The 27,006-nt window shown below is 39.2% G+C and overlaps 1 protein-coding gene across 6 annotated transcripts in view; it reads right to left on the reverse strand.

The window, feature by feature from the left end:
- Positions 1–930: 930 nt before the first annotated feature.
- Positions 931–27,006, reverse strand: part of LOC121954858 (mitogen-activated protein kinase kinase kinase kinase 3-like) — a 54,261-nt gene continuing 28,185 nt past the window's right edge. The window contains exons 15-35 of one of the 6 annotated variants that reach the window (XM_042502587.1): positions 25,019–25,081; positions 22,142–22,194; positions 20,863–20,901; positions 18,614–18,688; positions 16,030–16,081; positions 15,356–15,566; positions 12,483–12,595; positions 11,652–11,693; positions 10,703–10,787; positions 10,530–10,609; positions 10,264–10,324; positions 9,657–9,774; positions 9,371–9,429; positions 8,918–9,021; positions 8,449–8,620; positions 8,261–8,329; positions 8,070–8,162; positions 7,822–7,892; positions 7,484–7,539; positions 7,335–7,388; positions 931–6,062 (exon numbers count right to left, since the gene is read on the reverse strand). In XM_042502587.1, coding sequence (XP_042358521.1) covers positions 5,975–6,062; positions 7,335–7,388; positions 7,484–7,539; positions 7,822–7,892; positions 8,070–8,162; positions 8,261–8,329; positions 8,449–8,620; positions 8,918–9,021; positions 9,371–9,429; positions 9,657–9,774; positions 10,264–10,324; positions 10,530–10,609; positions 10,703–10,787; positions 11,652–11,693; positions 12,483–12,595; positions 15,356–15,566; positions 16,030–16,081; positions 18,614–18,688; positions 20,863–20,901; positions 22,142–22,194; positions 25,019–25,081 — 1,758 coding nt within the window. In that variant the 3' untranslated portion in view covers positions 931–5,974. Of the gene's footprint in view, positions 6,063–7,334; positions 7,389–7,483; positions 7,540–7,821; positions 7,893–8,069; positions 8,163–8,260; positions 8,330–8,448; positions 8,621–8,917; positions 9,022–9,370; positions 9,430–9,656; positions 9,775–10,263; positions 10,325–10,529; positions 10,610–10,702; positions 10,788–11,651; positions 11,694–12,482; positions 12,596–15,178; positions 15,567–16,029; positions 16,082–18,613; positions 18,689–20,862; positions 20,902–22,141; positions 22,195–25,018; positions 25,082–27,006 lie in introns of all 6 variants that reach the window. The other 5 variants (XM_042502586.1, XM_042502589.1, XM_042502590.1 and 2 more) reach the window with 5 other exon arrangements.

A 27,006-nucleotide genomic window follows, 5' to 3' on the forward strand; every position in this document is an offset into this window, starting at 1 on the left:
ATATACAGCTATACAAATTAACCCCTTGAAACCTGGGTCAACATCACCATTCTTGTGCTGAATTCACACACTGTTCACAAGTATTTAAACCTTTGAAATCTGAGTGAATTGGTTTCATTTCTTTCATAAACATGGGAAAAAAAGGCAATGAGCAACTTGTCAAGAAATTTGTGGATTTAGAAAATTATTTTTATAAAGCTAGGAGAAAATGTCCAGGAAACTATTTTTTAATTATCATAATTTAATATTTAAAATTATTTTACAGAATTGTTAATTTTTAAGCACCTTTGCTCAGGCCATTTTCTGCTGTTGTTTTGAATTCCTTGTGCTTTTCTGTTTTTTTTTTTGTTTTTTTTTTTGCTAAATGTTCTTGTACTTTTTACTATTTTCTTTTGGTAATTTCCATTTCTTGTTTATCCAAGAATTCAAGCCGATAAGCCCCAGTTTTAAAGGTAGGATAGAAATAAGTTATCATTCTAGCGCTCAGCAAATAAATTGTTCCAGTCTTTCAAAGATTTGATAAATTGATTCTGTTCACAGATTTCTTTAAAATCCCACGTACAAAGTATTTACATAATATTTTGTCAACTCACCCTCAAATTTAACTGGCTGCAGATTCCTCACCAGGACGAACTGTTTGGTCCTTTGTTAGAGATGCAAACGTCTGCCACCTGCAAGCAAGAACCCAACAGATAAAAGAAAAAGAGAACATGCAGCTGATATAAAATGCACAAACAAAACATTTCAGCTTGATGCTGTAAAGCACAGCATGCACATTAGCAGGAGCCTAAAACGAAAGCAGCTAAATATAATGCAGCCATCATTAACTTTATTTACAATTGTACTTTTCCTGCTGTGAAATGAAGTGAAAATGTCTCACCTCTTACATGCTGCTGCCCGTCAGAAACAATCACCACAGGACACAAAAGGTTTGAGTTCCTTCTTTTTAATGTGTTAACCTGTCATCTCATAAATCTGTTACACTTCTGAAACAAAATATAGGCAATTATACAGTATGTAAAACAAACCCATTTTTATTTTACACTATATACATTTCATAACGTGTGCATTGCATTATGAAAACAAAAGACAAAGGTGATGTAATAGCGACAGAACAGAGGAGACTTGTGTTTTTGTTTTGTTGGGAGGAGACCTGGGCATCAAACTGCGTTTGGAAAATAACTCATCAGTGTTTAATTTGCTTGAAGCACCAGATACTGTAGATAGAAACTCTGAGAGCCAGAAAGAACGAAGTAAATCATCATTATGTCAATTTACTATTCTTTTCTGCTGACTGTCTCATTCAAAAAATCCACATATCTTGTGTCCAAATAATCTTAAAACCATTGCTGTGAATTATTTTCACACATGATTTGAGCCAGGAGAAATTGAAGTCATAAAAACACAAATGGACTTTGAACATTTCAGCACAATGGAGGCCGTGTTGGCACCTGCTTTTGGGGATTATACCCTAGATGAAGCTTGTGTCTATGACAGCACAAATTCTGACACATCATTCAAACTCACACAAACTTTCTTTGTTTTTCTGAAAAGAGGACAGTTTCCAAAAAGTAAAAAATAAAGTTATGAACCCTACAGGGAAAAAAAATAGTATCATATTTTCAGAATTGTTTGTATTGTCTGTTTTCACTAAATCAATACATGACTTTAGATGTGCAGCTTCAGGATGAGCTTTTTCTTAAGTTTCAGATTATTCAAAATAAAATGAAAGCGTAAATAATGCATAAAAAAACAAAAACTGAGTATTTATGAGTTGAGTCTTTCACTTTGTCTTTGTGTGTTCTAGTAACTTAAATTGATTTCTCAACTTCTGATCATTTACATATGTCAACTGAGAGGACAAGGACTTTTAACATGAGTATCAGAGAACATTTTTTGTGTTTCACTAACATTTAATGCTGTTAATGGCTGTCTTTCCAATCGGACATTATGTGTTTTGTTTTTTTTTTTTTTTTAAGTCTAGGACGAGGTAGACTAAACTTGGCCTGAAAACTGCTCAACATATTTTGATATTCCATTTGCAAATGCAGAAAATATGTTTTTTAACATCAACCAATTCCTAATGCAAAAGAATGCATGGTTTTTAGAAAGAATATGATGTAGTCCCTTCCCTGTAAGGAAGAAATGATTCAATCAAACTGAATAAATTGAATCTAAATATGAAAAGTGATGAATTAAGCTTAATGACGGACTATGTCGATGTGAAGCTATACTTGGCAGAACTCGCATATTTTTTTGACACTGAAGGAACAAATTTATGCTTTGTTAAATAACCTGATTATGTGACTAAAACTTGGCTGCCGCCCTGAACTTATGACAAGTTTATATTTAGTAATGTTGGCAAGACGCACATGTATTAGCATGATCGTGGCTAAATCGCTTATCTGTGGTTGTGATTCACTTCGATGGCATTTCAAAACATGCTAAATATAACTGGAATGAGCTCTGAAGAACAGTTTCCATCCTGGTTTGAGCAAATATCTTGTGCTAGAAGTGAATCAACTATCAGCTGTGACATTTGTCTCTTTCATGGCTGTTTTGTGGCAAAATTACAGCCACCAGCGTCCTATGAACGACAACACATTTTCCACTCTAAACTTAATATACAGCAAATAAGTGTGCTGCCTTTATGTCTTCTATGATTCATATTGAAGATATTTGTTTTCCAGGTGCAACGCAACACTGTGAGCATTTTGTATGAAAGAGTTATATCCTCTCTACTCTCAACTGGACTATGCTTGTTTTGGCTGTTACACTATAATGGTCCAATAAACCTTCAGGAGCAGGAATCGAGTGAGAGGATCTGTTAATAACGCCATAAAAACAGTGAAAGTGTGTGTCGGGACACTGGTGAGATTCCTGTCACTGAGACACATGCTGCCATGTTGATAAAATGACAAAAAATGATGAGATCACAACTTTCTGTTGGCAGCCCCCCGACATGGTGACATGTGCCTTTTAAAACCACCTTAGTCTTAGTGTCTTTACAGAGCTAAAAAAAAAAACCAATCTCACTCTTTAGCCAGCCTTATCAATTTCAAATACTGGAACTGTTGCCAATTCTGTTTAAATTATACATCACATTCTTATAAAACACCACATTTTCCAATAAATTTGGAGATTTCACTGTGACCATAGTGGTAGTAACATTTGTATCAGCATAGCAATTATTTTTTATTGATGTGATCAAATCTCTAAATACTGTGTGTAAAGAGCAGCTCATTAACTTTTTGTAATTGTGGAATTTTTGCTCTTGCAGCCGATTTGTTGTCCCTCTATGGAGAAAATAAAGAAATTAATGAAAAACAGAAAAAGACTCACTTGCTGAAGTGAACCCAAGTGTCTCAGCTCTGTAAGATTTCAGTTGCAGCGATGGTGTCTCAGTACAATTTGGCTAAACTAGTGTTAACGTCCTCTGTAGCGACCTCTAGTGTCACAGCTTGTAAAGACTGGTAGTGTACTGCCACATGTAGACTCTCCTACAAACCACACCGTGCACATCTACATGCATGTAGTGATCTCTTATACAGATGTCGTCCTTTAAAGGAGTCACAGCGATCAAGGCCGAAGTTTAAAAATTTGAATAAAAGGCTTAAAACTTTTGGAAATACACAGAAGTTTCCCATTTGTTTTGGAGGCTTGTTAGACAAGAAGCAGGCTAAGAGTGGAAGTTTGGCTTTGTCTCTTTATTTAACTGTGGACAGTAGATGCATTTAATTTGGCCTGAATTTAACTGTGTTCTATCTTGATAGATCTTTTTCAAGTTGAATTTTAAAATATTTTTTGTGTTTGTTTCATCCTCTTTGGGGTACCAAATGGGAGGGGTTTAATACCAAGAATTACTAAAAAAAAAGTTCTACATAATTTATGGTGTTTCCCACAGATTTAAAGTCTATGTTTGGCAGTGATGGATGTTTGTGTGTGTCTGTGAATGCAGTGCAGGCGAGACACGTTATTAGCTCTTTTTAACCTCAGCAGCAGTTTGAGTCGTGTGGCTGAAAACTGACTGTCGAGATGGATGAGAAGATGAACTGTGACAAAACTGAACTTTTAGACCCAGTGCAACAAATGGTTAAATTTCACATTTGCCACACCTGCCAATTTACTGCTCCATTTGTGCCCAGAGTACGCTCTGCACTCCAACAGTGTGGTGCAATCAATAATGGTGTATATACTTCAATAGGGCTCCTTATGAATGGTTCAGCTCCAAAACTATAAAATCAATACGTGGCGGCAGATGTTTTAATCGTGTTGGGCCACCACAAATAATTGAATGTGTGGGAAACTCTGATTTATAGTCAAATATGTCAAACAATTTTAACTATTTTATTGTTTTGCAACAGCTGCTTTTGTGTGGTGCAAACTCCACCCAATCCACAAAATTGGAGGCAAATTTTTACATAAACCGGGTCAATTGAATAAATATATATATTTTTTTTCCTTCTGTGTAAATCAAGCTTTTTAAAACTGGTTTTTAATATCTTTTGTTTCTCTCTTCAAGTGGCCTCCTCTTGGGAAAACACTGTCACTCGTTAAAGACCAGATCTGTACATAACAGACTTGTATGTGCATATTCTATGGCTACGCAAACACACATACATACACACACACACACACACACACCGTGCATACACACAAGGTCATATATTATAATGACATCACATTTGTTTATCAAATACCTTTGTCTCTGTGCAAATTTTAAACACCAGTGGTTCGATAAAAATAAAAAAAGCAACATAAAAAAGCTTTCTGATTAAAACAGCGTTGAAATAAAATAAAGGGTGGATGTCAAAACAGAAGAATAAAATTAAAATTAGCAGATTTTGCAACGGGTGGCCCTGCTTGTTGCTATGGTACAAACGAGCAGGAAGTTTCCATGGTGACGCATGCAAAATGAAAATGACCAATCGTCGCTGCATCTCGTGTTCGCTCAGCTCCATCCTGAGCTCCAGATTATTCGAGTAATATCGGATTGCTAAAGCTGTCCACCTGAGGAGACTGCGGGGCTCTTTGCTTCCCAAATCTCATCACCTGAACAGGGAACCAGGAAGTGAATTTACTGCCCCGTCTGTCCTCCGCGCCTGTCTGTCTCTCTCTGTTCGTCTCCACAGTTGTACAGAGCAACTATACACACGCCTATCTACATGACCAGTCTTTTTAGTGTTCGTCTCTGTCAAAAAAATACTACATTTATATTTACAACAATTAAATAGAGGTCAATTAAGCACTTGTGTGGTGTGGTGACGGGTATTTGACGCTAGCAGAGGTGGCGAAGCTTTTTAGTCTGTTTTCTTTTTTTTTTTTTGTCCTTTTATAAAAAAAGAAAAAAACAAATAAAACAGGAAAGCCATCCTGGTTGTTAAAGTTACATCATGCCACAATAAATAAAGGTGTTTAAAAAAAAGAGAGGAAAGAGGAAGAGGGAGACAGAGTGGAGGACGATGAAAGGTTTTTTGTGCAAGATGGCTTTTCTGTGAAGCTTTAGCGCAAGTAGCAGTAGTAGTAATATGTGTAGAACTAGTAGTAGAAGTAGTGTTCAGACTTCTGTGCGGTTTTTCCCAGTGTGCAGTATGCAGGGAAAGGTGGGATGGTGTCAGGGAGGATTCTGGGTTGAAATCGCTTGACTACGGTGCAGATTCCCGCCGCCTATCTCAACCCAAACTGGCCTCAGACCAGCAGTTTTTAACCCCTGCTCTTTCGGAAACAGCTCCACAACCTGCTGCTCTACTACGACACGCTTAACTAATACACATGTAACACTGCGGTGCGTTTTTAAAGCAACTGGGAATCCACATCTGCACCCATGAACGGCTTGTCTCCCAGTTACACAGGAGGGTGGGTTAGCGGTAAAGTTGGGGCTGAGTGTGTCTCCCGGTCGCTCACTCCCTTGTTTGCATTAGTGGTAGGCTGTTTAGAGAGTGTTTTTATGTGCGTGTGTGTGTTTGTGTGTGTCTCAGTAGCTGTTTTCGTGGCCTGCCAGGATGTAGAGGTTGCTGTGGGCTGTAGGGTTGTCTGTTGGCCTGCTCTCCAGCACCACCACCCTGCAAGACAAACACAGCCAAAAACACAAGCACATAGAACATCTAGATTAGTTTTTTTTTTTTTTTTTTTAAAAAAACCCTGCATTATTCAGTCTTTATTTCATCTTTACCCAGCCTGCTTCTGGCACAAATAAACACAACACTGAGTAAAATAAAGTATGACGACATAGTAAAGACCCAGGATTTATTGCAGCAATGTTACAGACAGCCAGCAACCCACACAGGATATGGTCCAAGCCTGTAAAAGCCCTGTTATTTGGAAAAAGGCAGCAGAGGGAGATGACTTGCTCCAAGAGTAAACCCTTCACAAAGTGCACTCTGTTTACCCTGCGGAAAACTGTGAGAAAGCTGTTAATGCTGTTTTAAGAGGGACCCAAAGGCTCACACATTCACACATCATAACTCAGAGGGACTCAGCTGCTCAGTAACGACACAATAAACACCAAATGAATATGACTTTAAGTAATAATCCCCCCCAAATTGGCAAATTATATATTAAATACTCACCCCATGTCACCTTGACATAAAAAAGAAAGCTTTCTCACATGCCTGAGCAGGGAGCAGGCAGGTTATTGGTGAACTGAAGTAATGGGGGCCACGATAAAAACTACATCAAAACTTCTGTTTGTAAACTCTTACAAAACTCATCCAACAGAATCCAAGACTCATTTACCCAGTGGTGTGTTCAGTACTTCCCTAACACATGCATTTTTCCTAAAACCTTAGTATTGCATGCACAGGCAAGCAAGTGGGTTTCCACTTTAGCGTTTTTGAGGAAATGCATGTGTTTGGTAAACATCCAGGATATGACTGGGTTAGTAAGACTTGGACTACACTTCACGAGTTGTGTAAAAGTTTGTAAATGGATGTTCTGAAATAGTTTTTCTATTTTCAAATGAAGTTGTCTATGACTTCAACACATGAAGACTTTTCTCTGTTTTGGATGCTTCATTTACTATTGAGGCATGCGGCATTATTCACAAATGTAATATAACAAGCGGTGAGAAATTGGATATAAACTGACATTTTGGGGGAGAAATAGTCCCTTAAGATCTGGTGTTTGCATGCAGCATCACACCAGACAAAGATGAATTTGGTGTCTATGTTGTCATGACTTAACAGCTTAAATCCCCCGAACTTTGCTGAATTTCTTCAGACTCCTCTCATACAGTCCTTAAGCTCCTGATCATCTGACGTCAAGCAGACCTCAACAGTCCCAACAGAAAGAGGCAGCGTTCTGAGCTGACAGGGGCCAGCGAGCAGTGAGTGTACCTGGGCCGAGTGTGGCCTCCGTTCTCGATCTCTGGATCTCTACAGTCAGCACGTCTTCAGTGAGAAGACATCAGAGAGGATGTTAAAAAAGACCTAAATGTGTGTGTGTGTGTTATGTTTATGAAGTGAGGAGGTGAGTGTGTTCTCACCTGTCTGATCCCAGTAGTCTGAAGATGCGTGTGCTGTCGGAGATCTCCTGGGTGATCTGATAAATATATGAGGAAGAGAAAAAATAAACACAGAGACCCAAAGTCAAGGTCAGATATCGTCTGAAAAATAAAATAAAACACTCCAGTCATCTACTTACACTTTAGGAATTCATCTGCTACAACAACAGTAATCAAAATCCTATTATATTCTACGATTAAATAACATCGTGCCATGCTGCCGGAGGTGAACCTCATTACACGCTCTGAAGATTCCTGCTACTGTGCATTTTCTTCCTAAACAGGCAAACACACACAGAGACATGCAGGATCGATCTCACCTCATTGGTCTTGAAACTGCGTCCCTGCATGCCGTGCCTCCAGAAAGCCAGTACACTGTCTTGGAGACAAACTGCAAAAGAAACAGAAGATATAAGATTGTATAAATCCATGAGAAGATAAGCATGTAAAGTCAAGTAAAAAGTATAACTCGTTCTTTCAGTTCGTAAAAGACATTTTGGTCTTCATATTTATGTCATGAGTTGATTTTTTGCAACTGAAAATATACAAGTGTGGCTTTTTTCTTTACCTGTGGATTCGATCTGGAAGTTGAAGGTGAGTTCTGCTGACAACTTCCTGCTGGATTTCAACCTGCCCTGGAGGTTCACTATCTTTATACACCCTGCAGAGAGAGAAGGAGAGACGGGGAAGAGTAAGAGCTGAGTAAAAAAGTGCACTGTGCAGATTCCCGATGTTTAAAATTGTATGTGTGTTACTCACGGTCGAGGCAGACTAGGATGGTGTCTCTCTCTAGCTGCGTGACGTGGATCACACACGTCTGCGGTGTGTCTGCAGAGAGAAAGATTCGGGCAGTTATTTTGGCGCCCGTCTGTAACATCTCAAAACAAATCAAGTGCTGTTATATTGACACTGACATGCAGTAGCAGAAAGGCTCAGGCTGTACTCACCGGCTTCTGTGAACCAGGAGGAGGTAGAGTTGGGGTTGACGGTGCCGAACCGAACCACCTGGTTGAGCTCGGTGCCTTTACTGACGGCAACGCAGATCAGAGGGTAGGTCTGCTCCGGGACCACCAACATCTCAAAGACCTCCAACGGACACGGCAACGGGAAGTCAATGTTCTGTCGAAAATACGAAGAGATGGCAGGTAAGAAAGAGAAGATAGGACACTGGACTACTGTTGTCTGACAAAGAAAGACAGTAATGCTGATGCAGTCGCTGAGTAACATATTTAAAGACATTGCAATCATTTTAAAACTTAAATTCAAACATTTTCAAATGTTAAAACATTACAAGCATTAGAACTTAGAAAACGTGTTACATGTTTTTAGTCTTTAAGATTTTGGAGTTTTGTAATAAAACGAGTTACAAGAGGAGGACAGAAAATACAGATGAGGTTTCAAAGAGCAAAAAGTGACCTTGATGAGCATGAACTTCTGCATGGACTCCACCCACTCCAACAGCATGACACTAGACTGAAAGGCTCCACACAGGTACTTATGGCCTGTGTACGGGTTACGAACTGCAGGGAAACGACACCAGTGATCATTGACTTTGAATTTTCTATCTCGGTAACCTTTGTATCTTAAACTCACAATTACCTGTGAAATGTTCTGTGGTTTTTACAGTGCTGCCTCACACTGTTAATTTTAATTACTTACTGATGAGACTCATGAAGTGCTAACAGTAAAATTCTACATACTTTACATTTCTATCAAAATAACACAATGCAGCTTCTTCTATGGTTTGTATGAAGTTGACTGCAACAGGCCCGATTTCAAGACAGTTAAACAAAGTCAGTCCTAAACTTCCAGATGTGCAGAGTCAATCCAGTAACAAAACATATAAAAACTTCCTTCACGAAAACTCACCTACGCAGCACTTTTGGCACCCTTTAGTGTCTGGAATTTTATTGGACACCGCAAACTTCCTGTAAACAGACAAAGAAAAAAATCAGAGTCACTTCAAACAGGCTTTTTTGCAGGTGGTTCAAATTAACATGATTGTGCTGTTTTTGCATTAAAAGCTATTTAAATTTTCGCTGACCAAAGACAGATCAGTAAAGAGGAGTGAAATATTACAATGCTGTTGATAAAAGGAAATAAACTTTGATTGTTTATATGACTGATAGGTTTGACCTCATTTTTGGAGAGTTACCTGGGAATCATCTTATCAGGCAGCTTGTGTGTGGGAATGGCTACTGGTAACTTCTGTAACTGTCTGGCCTGTTCAAACAGACCGGTCAGACTGTGGGAGTACAGCTGAGAGGCTTTTCCTGCAACGAAATAAAACACAATAAGACAGGAGAAGAGAAGAAACCTAAAGTAACGAGGTGAATAATGTCATGCACACATATATAAACCGCTTCCTCCTCTGATGCCTGTTCCCAGTTTTTTTTTTGGCTCATCTTACATTTTTTTTACTGTTTATTGTAGGTAGTTTTGTTATTTTAATGTAATGTGTCCACTTGTAATGTATTGTCAGTTAACTCTTTGTGTGATGCCCTGTGGACTGTTCTATGACCTGTCTGTGTAGATGTTTTTTTGGGGTACCTGCCTTAGGACTACGGATGAAATTTAGCAATTGCACTAATTCTAAATAAATAATAATAAATAAATAATAAACTGAATTAATAAAAATAAATCATGTTAAATTTGGATAAATATCTAAACTGGCAATATAAAATATAATATAAAAACAATATGAAACTATTTATAAAGCCAACTCCAAAACAATTCCATCACACAGACGTGTTATAGCTCACCGGATATGGAAAGAAGACAATTGTTCATGACATATAGCCAGGTACACCGCCGAGGAAACAGCTGCAGAGGTAGAGAGAGAACGAAGATGCAGCAAGTGAGCACCATAACACAACTAGCTTGAATAATTGGATTTCTTAATTACATTTTTTAAACAAAAATTCATCGTACAATCTATGAGAACCACCGAATTGAATCATTATTTAGGAGTTTCTATTTATATAAAGTATGTTGCTGATATCTTAAAATGCATCATCTCCAGTCTTACCTGTTCCATCGAGGTCTCGTGCAGCTCATTAAGGTTTAATGTGTAGATTCCCTCTTCAGCTCCGAATATTAAATACTGGTCTGAAACACACGCAGAATCGAGCAGCACATTAGACAACATGAACAGAGTCGGGGCGGTTCAGTTCCGGATGTAACTGTGTCTGTATTGGTTACCTCTGGTGTCGGGGTTGATCCAGGAGGTGGCACAGTGGATCTTTAAAGGGCAGCCGTTAAACACTTTGGAGAAACATGCACCCATCTGCCAATCGAAGAAGGAGACAAATTATGACTTCTACAAATTATCTGACAATTCTGCAGATTATGGTGCTTGAAGGGGTTGAGTTTTTCCTCTGAGCGCTTCTTTGAACACCTCATTGAGCTAAATATTGATATCCCATCCCAAAGTTGTTAACAGTTTTCAGGAGTTAGTTCAGTTCAACCCTTTAAAACCTGGATCGACATCACTTTTCTTGTGTTGCTTTCAGACGCCTTTTACAAGTATTTAAAAGTATTTTCAAAAACATTTGAAACAAAGGCAATGAGAAACTTCATAAGAAATGCCCCACAAATTGCAAGAAGTTAGTGGATTTAGAAAATGATTTTTAAAAAAGCTGAGGGGAAAATGTCTAGGGAAGAAAGAAAAAAAGGTGAGGAAAAGTACATTTTAAGCTAATTATTATAATTTCAATTATATTACAGGATTATTATAATTTAGGCACTTTTTTCATATCCTTTATTAAAATGTGTGTTTTTTATTTAAACTTGTATTTATTTTTTAATTCAAATTTTTACTAGATTTCAAGTAATTTTCTTTTAATTTTAAAAGTTAAAAGTTCTTCCAAATTTTTGGGCCATATCTTCCTTTGTTGCTTATTGCCTTCTTCCCATGATTTGAAAGAAAGTAAGCCAATTTGTTCATGTCTCAAAGAGTTAAATACCTGAGTGGCTTGCTGAAGACTAAACCAACTGAAAAATAAAATGTGATGCAACAAAGATATGTAGCATGTGGTTAAATATGATGGTGTATCCTTATAACCTATATCCTATATAAACTGTCCCATATCAAAATGTCTGCTTCTATGTATAATACCACTCACAATAACAGAAAGAGACTGATACTTACGTGGACTTTGGGTGTAGGGGGGAGGCCGTTACTGATTGGCTTCTAGGAGAGACAGAAAAACGCACACAGTCAGCAAAGGATTCTTAATTACAATAAGCTGTTTGTTAATCTTATATGAGGAAAAAAAAATAAAGCTGATACAAAGATACACCACCTTGGTTTTGTTACTGCACCAACAATTCCTACAGATGGTTAAAATTTCCTTTAAACTGTGTTTTGAAACAAGTTTTGAGTTTCAAAACATAACAGTGAACTGCAGACACTGTTTTTCTGATGCCTAATTTATACTTCTGCAGAAACGCTCACGCAGAGCTGCAGAGACGGTTTGTGGGTCTCGCAGAGAGCTAAAGAGAAGTATCGCACAGCTCCGGAAAAATGTGCGCAGCAGGCATCGCAGACGCCACAAAAGTTTGACTGGACATCAGACCTGGAAGTTGGGATTTTCATACAGCTCAGGTCGCAACACACGTGTGAAATAACACGCGACCTCAACCTCCCTTGGTAGTATGCATACCTGGTGTGCACAACAGGTGCCTGCACCAGCCCACACAAAGCCGCATAAGAAAACATAAGGTTTAAATCCTATATCCCGCCCATTCTTTGCAAAGGAACCCAGAGCGACCACCAGGACTCACTGGTGCAAAGAAAAGGATGTGACGCCTCACTGACTTTCCACCCACAAAACACAGCCTATGGCGTTAGACAGAGTGCCTGACGTTCTCTCGTCTGTGCCAGAGCATTATGTTTCTTATTAACTTTTTTCAATAGGTGCACTAATGGCTAATTCAGCGAAAACATCCAAGTATTGGACACAGATGCAGTTCTGCTTACCGGAACGTCCTTCTTGTCTTTCCGTATGGGGACACTGGGTGGCATGGTGGACTGTCTGTCTGCTGGACTCTCCCTCTCTCCACCACCGTGTGGCGCTGTGTTCAGTCCATTCCCTACAACAACAGAAACATAACTCAAAGTTTGACGAGACTGGGAGTTAATATGTGTGTTTTAGGCACAGTGAGAGCGAGCGTGTGAAAATGCAGCTGCGTGTTTGAGCAAAATAACTGAATGAAGAAAAAAAACAGATTCAGCTGCAAAAACAATGAAACTTTCTCATACATACAATCAGTTTAAATGCATGTTTAAAAGTACAATCTTGAGTGCAGCACTGAGGACACAGAGGAGTTAAACGGTAACAAACAAACTACTGGGAGCAGAGAGGGAGGGAAGGAGGGAGCAGACTAGCAGGAAGAACACAGAGGATCAAATATAGTCGTGAGCGAAGGAAGGTGTTAATGCATCACATACAACCTGCTGGACAGTCGTCAATATTGGTTAATTATGGCTGTTAGATTTGTCTTCTCTACCACTCTAATACTCTGGCCAAAAACTAACAAATCTGGCCGAAATACCATAGCAAAATAATAATAAAAATAAAACAGACTTTGTTTGTGGCAGCTATAAACAAAAACATTTCCTGTCATGGCTGGAGAACAACCCTCGCACCCATACGCAGACCCACAGAGCGACTCCTCCACTGTGGGCATGATGAAGCCTTAAATAACCATTCCAGCATAACTGTATATTTCTAATCTTTATTTTCCATCTATTTAGTTTAAATGATGATTTTTCACATTTTCTACAGTTATCCAGATTTCCCAATCTGTTTTCTATTATATGTGATTCAACTCCAAACACCACAGTTAAGATCTCCAGGGAGAACGTTGGCTCCAAAATATTTTCTAAAATGTCATAACCAAGAAAACAGAGTTTCCCCCATAAATACAGATCTGTCTACAAACAGCCAACTTGGTGTTATAGAAACCACCTTCTCTTAATCTGAAGGAGTAAACAGGTAAACCACATTTACAAAATTGTGCTGATTATTTAGTTTTGAGATTATCGCTGGAATGAAAGGAAGATTTTACAGAATCGTGCCGTTAACAAAGCGCACTTTTCCTTCACTGGAAGTGCTGAAATTATATGAACTAAAACTTATTGATGTACGTTGATCAGATGTACAATAAGGGGGTGCAGGGAATATTCAAAATACACCAATCATATTAGATATTTTTTAAGAGGGCATTCTTTCAGAAGTATCCTTATTAAATTGGAATTTAATTTGGTTTGTTTTGGTTCTGGTGTTTCTGTTCAGCTTCCATCTCTGATGTCATGGTCTGTTATTGTAATTTGCCTCAAGATTAAATGTAATTGTTCAAAATGTGGCTTGATATAAGTGTTTCCCGTAATGGTCCTTAAAAGGGAACATCACTTAATTGAAGAAATCCAATATAGTATTTCCAAGAACTAGAAACATTCGATCATTATTTACAAACATGAGTTTCTCTCTTCTCTCTCTCTCTCAAAGCCAGAAACCAGAGAAGTTATGCTGCGTCCCAAACATCACAGTATACTGAAGTACTAAAACACATTAGCCTGGCTATTAGCACATAGGTTTGGGAATGACATGTTCTGATCCATGTATGATGGCGTCTGTTACCTTATGCATAGTTTTGGTTACTATGTGCATGGAGGCGGCCCCGCTGATGGTGCAACTGTCCACGGATTAGCCACAGAAACACTAGTTTTTTCTGTACGTTTGGTGTTGGAAGACGGAAATTTCACCTGGGAAATTCTGACTTTGAGTGGAACGCAGCATTAGTCTCTAACTTATGATGGCATCAAGTGTAAAGTCTGGAGCTGCTGCATAGGCAGTGAATGGGAGTCTTATTTAGAATATTTGATTTCTTATTTACACCTAAATGAGCTTTATTTTATTGTAATGTTCTTGGTTTTGAAACGTAATACGTACCAAAATAATCAGAATATTCCCCTGGCTGCTCTCAGTGTCATCGGGAACATTTTTACCCATTCATTGTCTCTGGAGCTCCTCACTTTAAACCCTGTGACATTAAAAAGTTGAGTTTTGGCACCCTAGTTTTTGGATTTGGGAGAGAGTTGTTCATTTTTACTAATATTTTTTGGACTTTAAATTGAGGAATAACATAGGAATAATGTGTGATTTTATAAAACGGGTGTAGTTCCCCTTTAAGTATGACTAAGTTCAGAAATATTTTATCATTTAAATTTAAAGTGGCTGATAGGAACAGGAAAGACCAAATTTAATCCCATGAGAAGAATCAAAAACAAAACTGAACAGAGCTAAATTCCTGACTTATCCGTGCTATCATTTCATTTTATGCCATGTGATTTGTTAAATCACTGTCGTCAGGACAATGTTTTCTCCTCTTCCTTCTTCCTCCTAGGAAGCGAGGGGGAGTGGTAGCAGACTACTAGCTTTTGATTGATTGGATTAAACAACCAATCAGACTTCACAAAAAAAAGACAAACACTTATATTGAGCAGGAGCTGATGAAAAGCTACAAACAAAAGATTTCAAAGCACTGTTATTAATGGACTCATGGAACAAAGAAATCAGACTACGAGGACTGACTAATGGGAGACCACACAACCAATCGGAGGGGACGACAGGGTCTGCGGACACTACCGATCTACCAAGTGGCTGCTCTTACTCTTATCCTTTTCCTCCTCTTTTTCCTGCTCCTCTTTCACCTCCTTCAGCACCTCCCATGCCTCCTCCAGCTCCTCCTCTGTGTGAGGCGTGTGGAGCCATTCCCAGAAATGCCTAAAGCTCCCATCATCCTCTGGGGCAGAGTTTTCGACGTCCGTGCGCTTCGGGCTCTCGTTACCTAGGCTGCTGCGGCGGTGGGGTGGCAGCTTCGGGGGCGGGGGCCGCGGGGGGACGTTGGAGGCGGGCTTGGCGGGGCTCGGCGTCTCCGGGACTGGACAGCGCTTGATGGTTCCTCCGCCTCCGCCGTCGTCCTCGCTGTGTGATTGGCTATCGTCGTGTTTTTGTTGTTGTTGCTGCTGCTGGGGATGGGACGAGCAGATCGACTTGGGCTGAAAGGAAAAAGAAAAGCACAAACAGTCAGCTCACTGCACCACCTGGTCACATTTTCAACGACATTTAACAAAATAAATTAAAAAAAAAAAACGTAACAAAATACAACTTGAAGTTAAAAATCGATCTTCAAATGACAGATTTCGATTCAGGTGGGCTGGAGAAAAAAAGTGTATGTTGGAAGGCTCTACAGGTAAATTTCTGACATACATGAAAACACTAAAACTGTGTACTCTGTCATAACTGATCCTTATTTGAAGTAAATCGTGTGAGTATTTATGTTTACATTTTGATTTCTTTGACTATTTTCTTATTTATGTCTAAAATGTGTACATGTACGTATATGTACGTATAAAAAAAAGGACAACATGCAAGTTCTTATGTTCTGATATACCACGGTGATGTACTGCAGTTGCTATTTTGTTGACAACAAGTTTGAAAAAAAGATTCAGTTGTTCATACCTTGGGAGGAAGCGGAGGTGGGACCTTTGGCCTCATGATAGTGCTTGATTTACTGAAGAATAAGAGGAGGAAATCTGAGATTCTGCTTGTTAAAACACAAAATGATCAAAAATTGCTGTTTATTACAAACAACAGTTGCACTGGAAACAATATACACGTGTAGGTGATGGTTGAACTTGCCATTTTAAAGTAATTTTTGCTTGTTTTAAAGGACAGGATTTCATAAGATCACTTATTTTAATATCCATACTCACAAAACTAAACCTACTTATTATAGATAATATCATTATACCTAAAACCCTTGCTGTCAATTTCTTGTTTTGGATCACATATGAAAAAGTACAATCAGCTGTTAAAATCTAGTTTTCAGATTTCAATAAAAATTATATTGTTTGTGCATCTAGACCAGACTTCGTACATTTTTATAGTATTTTATGGAGTGATCAGATGTTAAAGAAACCCTGAAAATGACAAGTACAACCACAGTCCTACAGTATGTGACACCAGATGATTGCTTTAACAGGTTAACCACTACGTCTAAAGTGAGTCTGGCACACTAGAGATCATTAAAATCAGCTACAGATGGAGCATTAATGTGTAAAGTCTCTGAGATCAGCAGGTGGTGTTGCTTGAAGTACTACATCACTTTCTGCTGGGAATATTATAAATTCAACAACATTTCTAAATTATACGTATTTGTACCCATCTTTGTTAAACAGAATAATAATTTTGATTGCAGAACAGGACTTTATTCTCAGAGACTTTATCCATTTTGCCTTATAGACTAAAAAGACTTATAGACTGCACATGTATCGGGTATCCTGTTAATGACTGACAGACAAAGAACCAATCAGAGCACACGAATCAAAACAGACAGAGGCTTAGGGCCAATCACAGTGAGCACAAATACAGAAACACCAATAACAATGAGGTGAAGTGACGACAGAGTTTACATGCACAAAATATTCAGCTCTTCACTTTTGGAAAAAAATCCTAATTTAAAATTTTAAAACATAATGCTATCATGACCTGCGTCAAATTCAAAATACGGTCTGATGGTTGTAATAGTGGAATATTAGTGTGCATGTAAACATAGTGATTCAGCTGAATAGCAGCCAACAGATACATGAATGCAAAATAATAATATATCGTAAACCTTTTCAGATAAAAACTGATCAGTAACTGACACCGTTCACATTTTGGGGGCTGGGACAAGTTAAAGTTCCAGTCTGTGATTGAGCATGTTAACGGTAAACACTGAACTGGAAAAGGTGGCATGGTGGCGGGTGGCAAATGACAAAGATCCTCCTTCAGGAGAGCATATGAGGGTGCTGAAGAAAACGCCTACTGGTGCAGAAATAGGGTGGCTGGCAAAAATAGCATCTAGTAAGAAAGCAGGGTGACTTAATACAATCTACAGGCCCTACGCTGCAACAAATAATTAATTTAATTGAATGTTTACCTAAGAGGGACACAGCATATTAATGAACACCAGTATAAAATACAAATGTGAATTTGTCAGTGTTAGCAGGACTGCTTATTTACATCTATAGTCTCTTGTTTTATTTTAGAAGCTACATGTCCTGTATTTGGAGGCAATAATTGTAATTCCTCTTTGATAACTTAAGTTTAATTGGGTGTTATTGAAGACAAACTCTGAGGTGCAGGTTTATACCTCCGATGGTTTGTCCATTTATGAATCCCGCTTCTTTCTATTTTTGCAGTCACTCTGTGTGTGTGTGTGTGTGTGTGTGTACTAAGTACTAGGGCCTTTATGACTGCAGTGGAAAATATACGACTACAATGCTCTGGTTCGCCACAGACATTTGGCTTTTACACAATGAAGGATGAGGCCGGACGCCAGATATACAGTTTTATAGAGGCAGGAGAGGACAGCGTGACACACACACACACACGCACACACACACACGCACGCACACACACACGCGCACACACACACGCGCACACGCACGCACACAGCAAGGAGGGACACAGATGGCGATGCAAGCGGAGAACAAAACAAGACAAGGCCACGAAGATCAGTTATCTAAGCACGGAAGCTAAACTGACACCTCATGTTTCATGCATCAAATAACGACCACGAAGAAAATTAAATGATACGACGTGTCAGAATTTCTCATGTAGCTCAGATAACACATAGCTACATAACCTCTTTAATCCTGTGGTGTTTAACCCTTCAGATGGCTAAAATATTCACTGTCCCTGTGTATCTATGGAGGTAAAATGTAGAAATAATTAAAAATTAAAACAGAAATTCAACATAAACAGCCTCCAGGTGAGTTTTTAGGGTTAGGGTTACTGTTAGTAGCTATTAAACTTCACACAAGACACACGTAATGGCAAAGAAAACAGGCTGTAAACGCACACACAAACACAGGTGGCGTATGTGGCGTGATGGTGGGGTGTGCTGCATAGAAATGCGTTGATGAAACTGTGGCAAAGATGGGAAGCCTCCCGCCTCCGCTCTCTCCTCTTCCTCATCCTTCCCTCTGAAAAGACGGGAGGATGGCGGAAAAAAAAGTAGACAGGGAGGGAGAGGCTTCCAGGCTGGGAGAGAACTTACTGAGTGTGAGTTTCATCATCATCTGCACCATCATCATCCTCATCATCATCATCCCCTAAGTGTGCCACATGGCCCCTGGGAGAGGAGGTGAAGATAAGGAGGGGGACGGGGGTAAGAAAGGAGGAGGGATAGAGGAGAACAGAAGTAGAGGGTTGAGGCAGGAGGGTAGGGAGATTAAGGGAGCAAGCAAAGGAGGTAGGAGATGACAACAGGAGGTGGAGAAGGAGGTAGGAGAGGATAGAGGAAGAGGGGAGAGGGGAGGGAGATCTGAGTGAAGCTTGGTCCACAAACTACCTCTAACCCTCGAACCCTGCGCAGATCTGAAAGGACTGAACAGATCCAAACAACACGAACAGAATCCCAAAGCCTCGTCAAAATCAATACATCGATGGATGTCTGATCGTTACAACATCGCAGCAGCCGCAACAACCCGCTGATTACTTTCACAAAAAGACATTTCTAAACGCGACTCTGCTGTTTGAATCTACACAGTCCTTATAGATCTACAAAAACCTCTACACAACCTCTAATGAGTGAATCTATAGCAACTTAACCACAACGTTTATCCTGTAAATTCTCAAATATTCATTTAGCAAGTTATTAGAAACTGGCTTACAGTGGAGACATTCCAATTTTCTTCTTACGTACATTTAATCATGTTTTAGTAAAATACCTCCCTGTTTTCTTGTCTGCTACTGTTTTGTTTTGCTATCGAAATATTCAGCTTTGCAAAAATACTGATCTTGCTCACAAGATAAGTGCAGTTGCTTCTATTTTGACGTTCTTTTCAGCTCTTTTTGCGGATGTTTCACAGTAAAAGTCCACCAGGGAGGGGAGAGATTCTGCATTTTGAACCACTGGAAGGTTTTTTGCATTTGAAAGTGCAGAGGGTTGTGTTTCATTGTAGCTTTACGGAAAGAAATAACACCTGCACACTTTCTCCATATCACAAAAGTTTAACTGACATGTTTGGATCCAACTTGGATTTTTCATCAGGTCAAAAAATGCTGATTTTTGATGTCCATCACGTCAAAAATTTAGATTTTTGATCTTCATCAGGTCGAGCAGGACCGAAAGGTCTTGATTAAACTTTTCTGGTACGGAGTTATTTTTCTCTCCAAACAAAGAGAAAGAGAACAAAGGAGAGACGTGACAGTACGAGCCATTACTTGACAGATTTTTAGCAAGGTCTTTTTTTTGCGAACAGCCTTTTAGTTGTTCATGCCAGCTTATTTTCGAGATGAAGCCATGACTTTAACACTGGCTTTTATTTGAGAATTTACAGTCACAAGGAAGCCTTTCTATGTTGGAATACAGCATCTTTTCTAAATGGACAACTTTTCAAGATTGTTAAATATATGAAAAACATTTATGCCATCCAGATACAACCTCCAGATCCATGCCACGTACAGGATACTAATCTTTAAAGGAATATTTAAAATATTTGCTGTGACATAACAAACAAACAAAAAAAAGCTAAAAAAAAAAAAAAAGCCACAGTCGACCTGGCACTTTGTTACACAAAAACAAACCATGAACTGCATTTTTCCCAAGTCTGTAAACTACTGACTGACTGTTTTTTTAAACTAAGACTGAAACAAGATCACTGTTATACTCTACGACTATTTCTGTCCACCAAAGGAGACAGAAGAGACAAAAACTGGAAGCAACTCAAACTAAAAGAAACATTCTAGCGTGAAGCCAAACAGAATACTTTTAATTCAACATTATCTAGATTATATATGTTAAAACATTGATTCATCAGACCTTGTACACAGTGAGGACTTGCAGCGCATTTGTTGTATCAGATTGTCTCATAGAAAGTAGCAAAGCACTTTAATTATCAAGAAAGTCTCCACAGACGCGCCAGTAAAATTGCTAAGGACGCCCACTGCAGCTTCGGCTGGAAAACTTCATACTGTACGTGCGTATGTATGTGTGTGTGTGAACGCACACGAGAGTGTGAGTGCGTGTGTATGTGTGTGTGTGAGCCATGCTCTGCAAGAAGCCCCTATGAAGCACAGCCGTCTCCTGATGACATCAAAGCGTGAAGCAAGCCGCAGAGGGAAAGTAAAACCAGAAGGTATCCAAAATGCTGAGAGCAGTGACAGCCTGGAGTCATTACGACAGCGTTAGTTGCGTGTGATTGGCCTGATTAGTCCTGCCGTTAACAATGATTGGCTGATGGGTGGGCGTGGTTAGAAAACCAGCAAGTCTAGAGGCCCTGAGTGAATCAGGATATGACTTACCTCTGCTGAAGCTCCTCCTCCACAGATTTGAGAAGACTCCTGTTTGACGGACAAGTAAAAAGAAAAGTACAAATGAGAAAATATGAAAAATATAAAAAAAATATTCTGTTTCATAATAACTTATTTATTAAGGCTGAAAATCTACATGCTTGAAGAATACTCTGCCCTGATCTGAACCTGAGCTTTCTGCTTACAGAGCACACTTGAAAGCTCACACAAACACACAGCTTAAGGAACATCCTCAAGCTGCGATTCTGAATAAATCATCAAACCTGCAGTCTACAGAAAACTCTCTCATGCTGGCTCTCCCTGTTAGTGCACAACCTCCCTCGAGGTTGTGGACTCACTGCAACTGTAGATGAAAGAATTGGAGGCAACTGAGGCATCGGAAAGATAAAGAGATGAAGGTGTAAAACATCATAAAATAAGAAATATCGCCATGCGGTTGTATGGCTCCGTGCACCAGTCAAATTGCAATAAAAATTTATATCCATGTCTGTGAAAATATGGACGCTTCACACACAGAAGATCTATCCATCAGTTTCGAGCTGGGCACCTGAGATTAGTGTCACCAATTCAATATCTGATCAAATATCTTCCCTTTAGTTCCTGACTTATGATGTTAAGTAATGGCCTGAGAGGTTGCAGAATATTATGAAGTCACAGTTGACCTTTGGATATAAAATGTCAGCACTTTATCGTTCATCCTATATGACATTTATGTGAAATTTAAGCATCTGGATGCTTAAAGGTGGCATGGCCAAAAACATGTTTTATGAGGTCACTGTGACCTTTGACCTTCAACCGCCAGATTCTGATCAGTTGACGTTTGTGTCAAATTTGAAGAAATTCCCTAAAGGTGTTCTTGAGATAATGCATTTACAAGAATGAGATGGAGGAAAGGTCATAGTGACCTTGACCACCAAAATTCAATCAGTTCATCATTGAGTCAGAATAAATGTTCGTGCAAATTTTTTAAAAAATCCCTCAAGGTTTTCTTGAGATATTGCATTCACAAGCATGAGATTGATGAGGTCAAAGAGACTTTGACGTTTGACCATTAAATTCTAATCAGTTCATCCTTAAGACCACTCCAACATTTCTGCCAGATTTGAAGAAATTCTCTCCAGGCATTTGCGAGATGTCACGTTCACAAGATGCGCCAGATGTACGGATGGACAACCCGAAATCACGAAGCCTCCGGCCTAAGCTATTGCAGGTGTAGAGGCATAAAAAGACAGCAAGAGACAAAAGGATAGCAAGTGAACGTGAGGCTTACTTGTTTCCTCCCAGCAGACTTGGTGAATCATGTCCGTACTCCAACTGCAAGTCCTACAAGACAAACAAATGACATTACTACTGTGACACAACATTTCATAACTGTCTCATTTTAAAATGCTCTAATGCTTTTGATATCTATGAGAAGATCTCGCCCAAGTGACAAAATAAACCACATTGATTACAAGAGTGACTATAACTGAATCCCTGTTCAATAATGAAATTACTGCAGGGCTGCTAATGTAGCAGCCATCGTAACTGCTAGAAATAATATCTCCAATAAAACTGCAGTTTCACTCTAAGTTGAATTCATAACCACATATATGTACACAGTGAGCATATGGCTAACTCTTTGCATAGATATGACTCCTGCTGAGTTCACATTGTGGCCTAAAATCATAATAATAAGATATGAGCCACGACAGAAACTCCTTCTGATGTTCATAGTTTTGAAGTTGAAGTTTGTTGGCATTATCATATGTTTTGAAAGATTTATGACAATGCCGGGTGTGTTCATAAAATAAACACTTTTTCTGCAGTGCAGCACTTGTTCAATTCCCACTTTATCATCATTAGAAGACACAGATAGCAGGTTGACACATGTATAGATACCTGCAGTCATCCTGCACCGTTGTTTTTAATATCTGCTCAGTTGGCACCGCACAAAAGTTGGTTTAAAACCTGTTTTCCTAGACCTTTTTAGCTCGTGGTAAAATGAGGCAACATTTACTTTTCACCTGTCATCACATGTTATAGCCTCTAAGTAGACATGAATTCATTTTTAGCCACATAGAGGTGGAAGAATCAATTGATTCACAAGAAAAGAGCAAAAGTTAAAGAAAGTGAACATTGAAAAAAGAATTGCTGGCGTAAATTTCAGTTTATAATACTGCACAGTGAATTTGCTGATTGTGATCAGGGCTTTTTTAAGTAACCAGCAACCCCTTAAACTAATAGAACCAAGTTAGTCAACGTGCTACTTATTTCTTGAAAGTAACACTTGGTTAAATTGCACAGGAGACATGCAAACACTCGCATCTTAGAGCAGCAGGTCAGGGCAGATAAATGCACTTGTGTTTTGGTTTTGGACACCATCACCAAAACTCTTAAAAAATGGATACTGACAGGTGAATTTGCAAAGAACGGATTGCAGTCGCTAATAGCACTATAAATTGTGCATCACTTGCAGCTGCTATCTGCCCCATCTCAAGACTTAATAAACAAAAACATGTTGTGATAATGATGTTAAAGTGTAAACACTGCCATTAAACAGCGGAGTTGCCTTTTGTTGCAACAGACTGCGATTTAAAAAAGTACAAAGTATAAATGTTGCCTTTGCTTCAAGAACACAGTGGGAAGAATAATGGCAAAAAGAAGAAGAGAGCTGACATTTTCAGGCTGCGAGGTGCAGGTCCTGAAGAACTGCCTCCATGATCACTGGAGTCTATGAATGCGCTTCACTTCTCACCAACTCTCTTAAAATGCTGTTAATTTCACTATAACTGAGTGTGGCTGTTAGCACTGATCTTCATGAAATGAACTGTTTCTACAATGTGGCTCATTTGCATAGAAAGGGCCAAATTTTGCACCAACTGTATGCATATTACCTAATTAAAATATGTGCACAGGAACAATGAGATGCTATTTGCTTGGCAGCTCAGTTACGGGTGCATTTCATCTTTTGTGGGTGCTTTGAGAATTACAGTTTCGTTGTCCTATTTGTGCAGATTTCAGACGCAAAAGCCATGCGATACATTTCTGAATTAGTTTGTGAGCATGAGAGCCCCATGCGCACTGCTTCAGCAAAATGTGTGCTTGATAACAGTGATTTAATAAAGTTTTATGCTCCTGCAGCACCTTTTGAAACTAGGTGAGTTTCACACCTCTCTGAATGACAGGAATTAAATCTTGGATTTACATCTATTGCCACAATGTGAATGCAGCATTGTGTCCTTTAAAGATAATGACATTTTACAACAGGCATGCAGAGGGAAACACACATACATACAGACAAACATCATACACCCACCCACACACACACACACACACACGAAAGAGGCCTCACTGCTCTGGTCAACTACAGGACGCAAGAGGTTAGAGAGCATACAAGCAAGAAAAGAGACAAACATTCTGTAGAGAGAAACAAATATCAAGTACAATACAGCAAACATGGAAATGTGTAGTGTGTATGTTTATAAATTTTGATCTAATAAAATATAAACTTTTGCCAGGAGGAACGCTGGTGTTCAAACCCATGTGTCCTCGCTAACTGTCCTTGAGCAAATGACTGCGTCACTAAAAGAGTCTGACCTCCGACCTTCATCTGAGTGTGTGTGTGTTAGTCTGCTGTCATACAAATGTCATATCTACCATAAAAATTTGGATTTGATTGCTAGTATTGTCTGTGAATGTGTGTATTGTACGTATATCTGAAGACAACAAAAAGAACACCAACATCACAAAGAGCCCTTATCACCATAAAAACCACGACACCAGTTAGTGAGGCAAAAGCCAAGGCTGGAACAAGAAGAACAAAATGAGCAGTAACAGATGGACGGACCAGAATAGATGGAACAAAACTGTGAAAGTGAACAGAAATACATGTTGGACATGGAACAGCCAAAACAGCCAGCACTCTGGAAAATAAAAGAGACAGTGAGGGCCCAGAAAGCAACAAAGCCAAAAAGGAAGGACAAGGACTTGCCCTTCAGATTAAGAATGAAAGAGAAATATGAAGAGAGTAAGACGGTGGCATAAAAATAAGGCATAAGGTTAAAGAAATGATTGGAAACAAAAAAAAAAGGCGAATGCACTGTAGGTGGACAGAGGGAGAGGCCGAAAGAGAGAGAGAGAGAGAGACAGATAGAAGGAGTACTACCAGATTAGATCTCGCTGTATAGTAGAGCTCCTCAACACAGTCCAGATAGGGCTCAGATTCACACTGGTCAGCAAGACAGAGCGAGAGAGACCTCAGTTAATACATTAACCTGGACTGATGGAGGGGACGGGGAGGAACGGAGATGCAAGAGAGAGAGGGTGATGGATGAAAAATGGATTACGGCCAAAATGGGCTCTGAAGTCTGTGGCTCAGCAAGACAGAGAAGGAGGGAGATAATGTAATATTAATCTGAGGAGAGGAGGGGATGAATCGGGGTGTAGACTGAGGGAGGGATGGAGTAAACTGGTGTGGATGGGGGTTAAAAATCAGCAAAACTGAGGAGAGACATTAATAAATGACATTAATATATCATAAATACATGCTACATGAAGCTTAAAAAATATAAAATCAATGTCAATGTCTTTCTGTAGCCTCCAGCAGGGAACAACTGAGACAATAATAGCCTCTGTCCTTTTCCAGTGGTGTTATTGGTAGTATTTCTTTGAATGAAGACCACATGTTACCTTAATCCAGGTTCCAGAGTGTTGCTATGGGTGTGTTTGTTTTTTGTTTGGCATGACACAAGATGTTAAAAATGCTGAAAGCTTATTGACTCCATTGACTCCTGGCACCATTTCTTCTGAGCAAAGATGCTGCTGCTAATTAGTTATTAAGATGTAACATTATTAATAAGGTCATGATTTATTGATTTGAAAATGCTAACATCATAATCTCAAATGGACGGACATTGGAGGGCTAAAAACCACACTGGTCAGCAAGACAGAGAGACACCCCTGTTATTATATTACTGTCAAGGAGAGGATGGAAATTGAAGGACAAAGATATGAATCAAAGACCTAAACTGGTGACTATGTTTCATCAAATTTATCCAAACTAATGGATAAAGAGATGGAGGGAAACAGGAGAGGAGGAGGCATTTTAAAATTGACATTTTGACTTGAGGGGAGGAGGAAAATAAAAAAGGAATTTGTGGAAAATGTGCAAGTTGCAAAGAAAGGAGAGGAAAGTGAGAGGGAGTGAGGGAGCGGAGGACTTCAACAAGACACTGTGACTGTGCGTGAACCCTGAACCATCCCATTTGTCCACTAACCAACACTTCTTTTAAGGCTTGATGCAAACACATCCCTTACTCCTACCACTTAACCCTTTCATTTTGTGTGTTCATGCCTCGGTGTGTAGAGTGTTCTGATTTTTTGTAAGGACAGAGGGGAGGGGTGAGGGGGCAGGACCACATGGCCCTCCAAAATGAGGTTTTTCAGAGGCAAACTTCAAACTGAGTGTCATGAGAAATCATATGCAAGATGGGGGCACAAGAAACAAAAGAGAACCACAATTATAATAAAGCTCATATCATCTTAGCTTAATGTCGTGTATTTATATGAAGCATAAAAAAGTCAGTATTATGTTGATGTCTCGGTAGCTAACTAGCCAGCAAGATGACAGTAAATTGCTGTGCTGATATGTGCATGAAAATCCACCGTTCATGGTTGAAATTTAACTTAAATTCAGCTGTGAAGTTGATGCATTTGTTACTGTTTCTCTAATATTGGTAAAGACTTGCAGGGTAGGATCAAACATTAGCCTACGGAGCACCACCTGTGGTCTGGTAATGAAGCAGCGTTCTTTTTTTTAGATGACTTGGTTGATCGATTGATAGCATAAAACCTAAGTTGTGAGCGAATCAGGAGCATCAATGCTTTTTTTTCTTCATTAGATAACAGGCACATGTTACTGTGGTAAAACCATTATTGCCAGAGTTGCGCCTGTTTACGTCAACACCTTTGATGACGATACCGATGGCGTATTATGTTAGGGTTTTGAATCACATCTTTTCAAGGCCAGTGCTGACAATAACCATGTTTCATGCTAAAATCCAGCATGTATAAATTTATCATTTTTTACGCCAACAAAAAGCAAAGATACAACTGCCCTTATATTTCTGTCTAAGCTGATATGTGCATGTATGT

The sequence above is a fragment of the Plectropomus leopardus genome, chromosome 15, assembly GCF_008729295.1.
Source record: "Plectropomus leopardus isolate mb chromosome 15, YSFRI_Pleo_2.0, whole genome shotgun sequence".
Lineage (NCBI taxonomy): Eukaryota > Metazoa > Chordata > Actinopteri > Perciformes > Serranidae > Plectropomus > Plectropomus leopardus.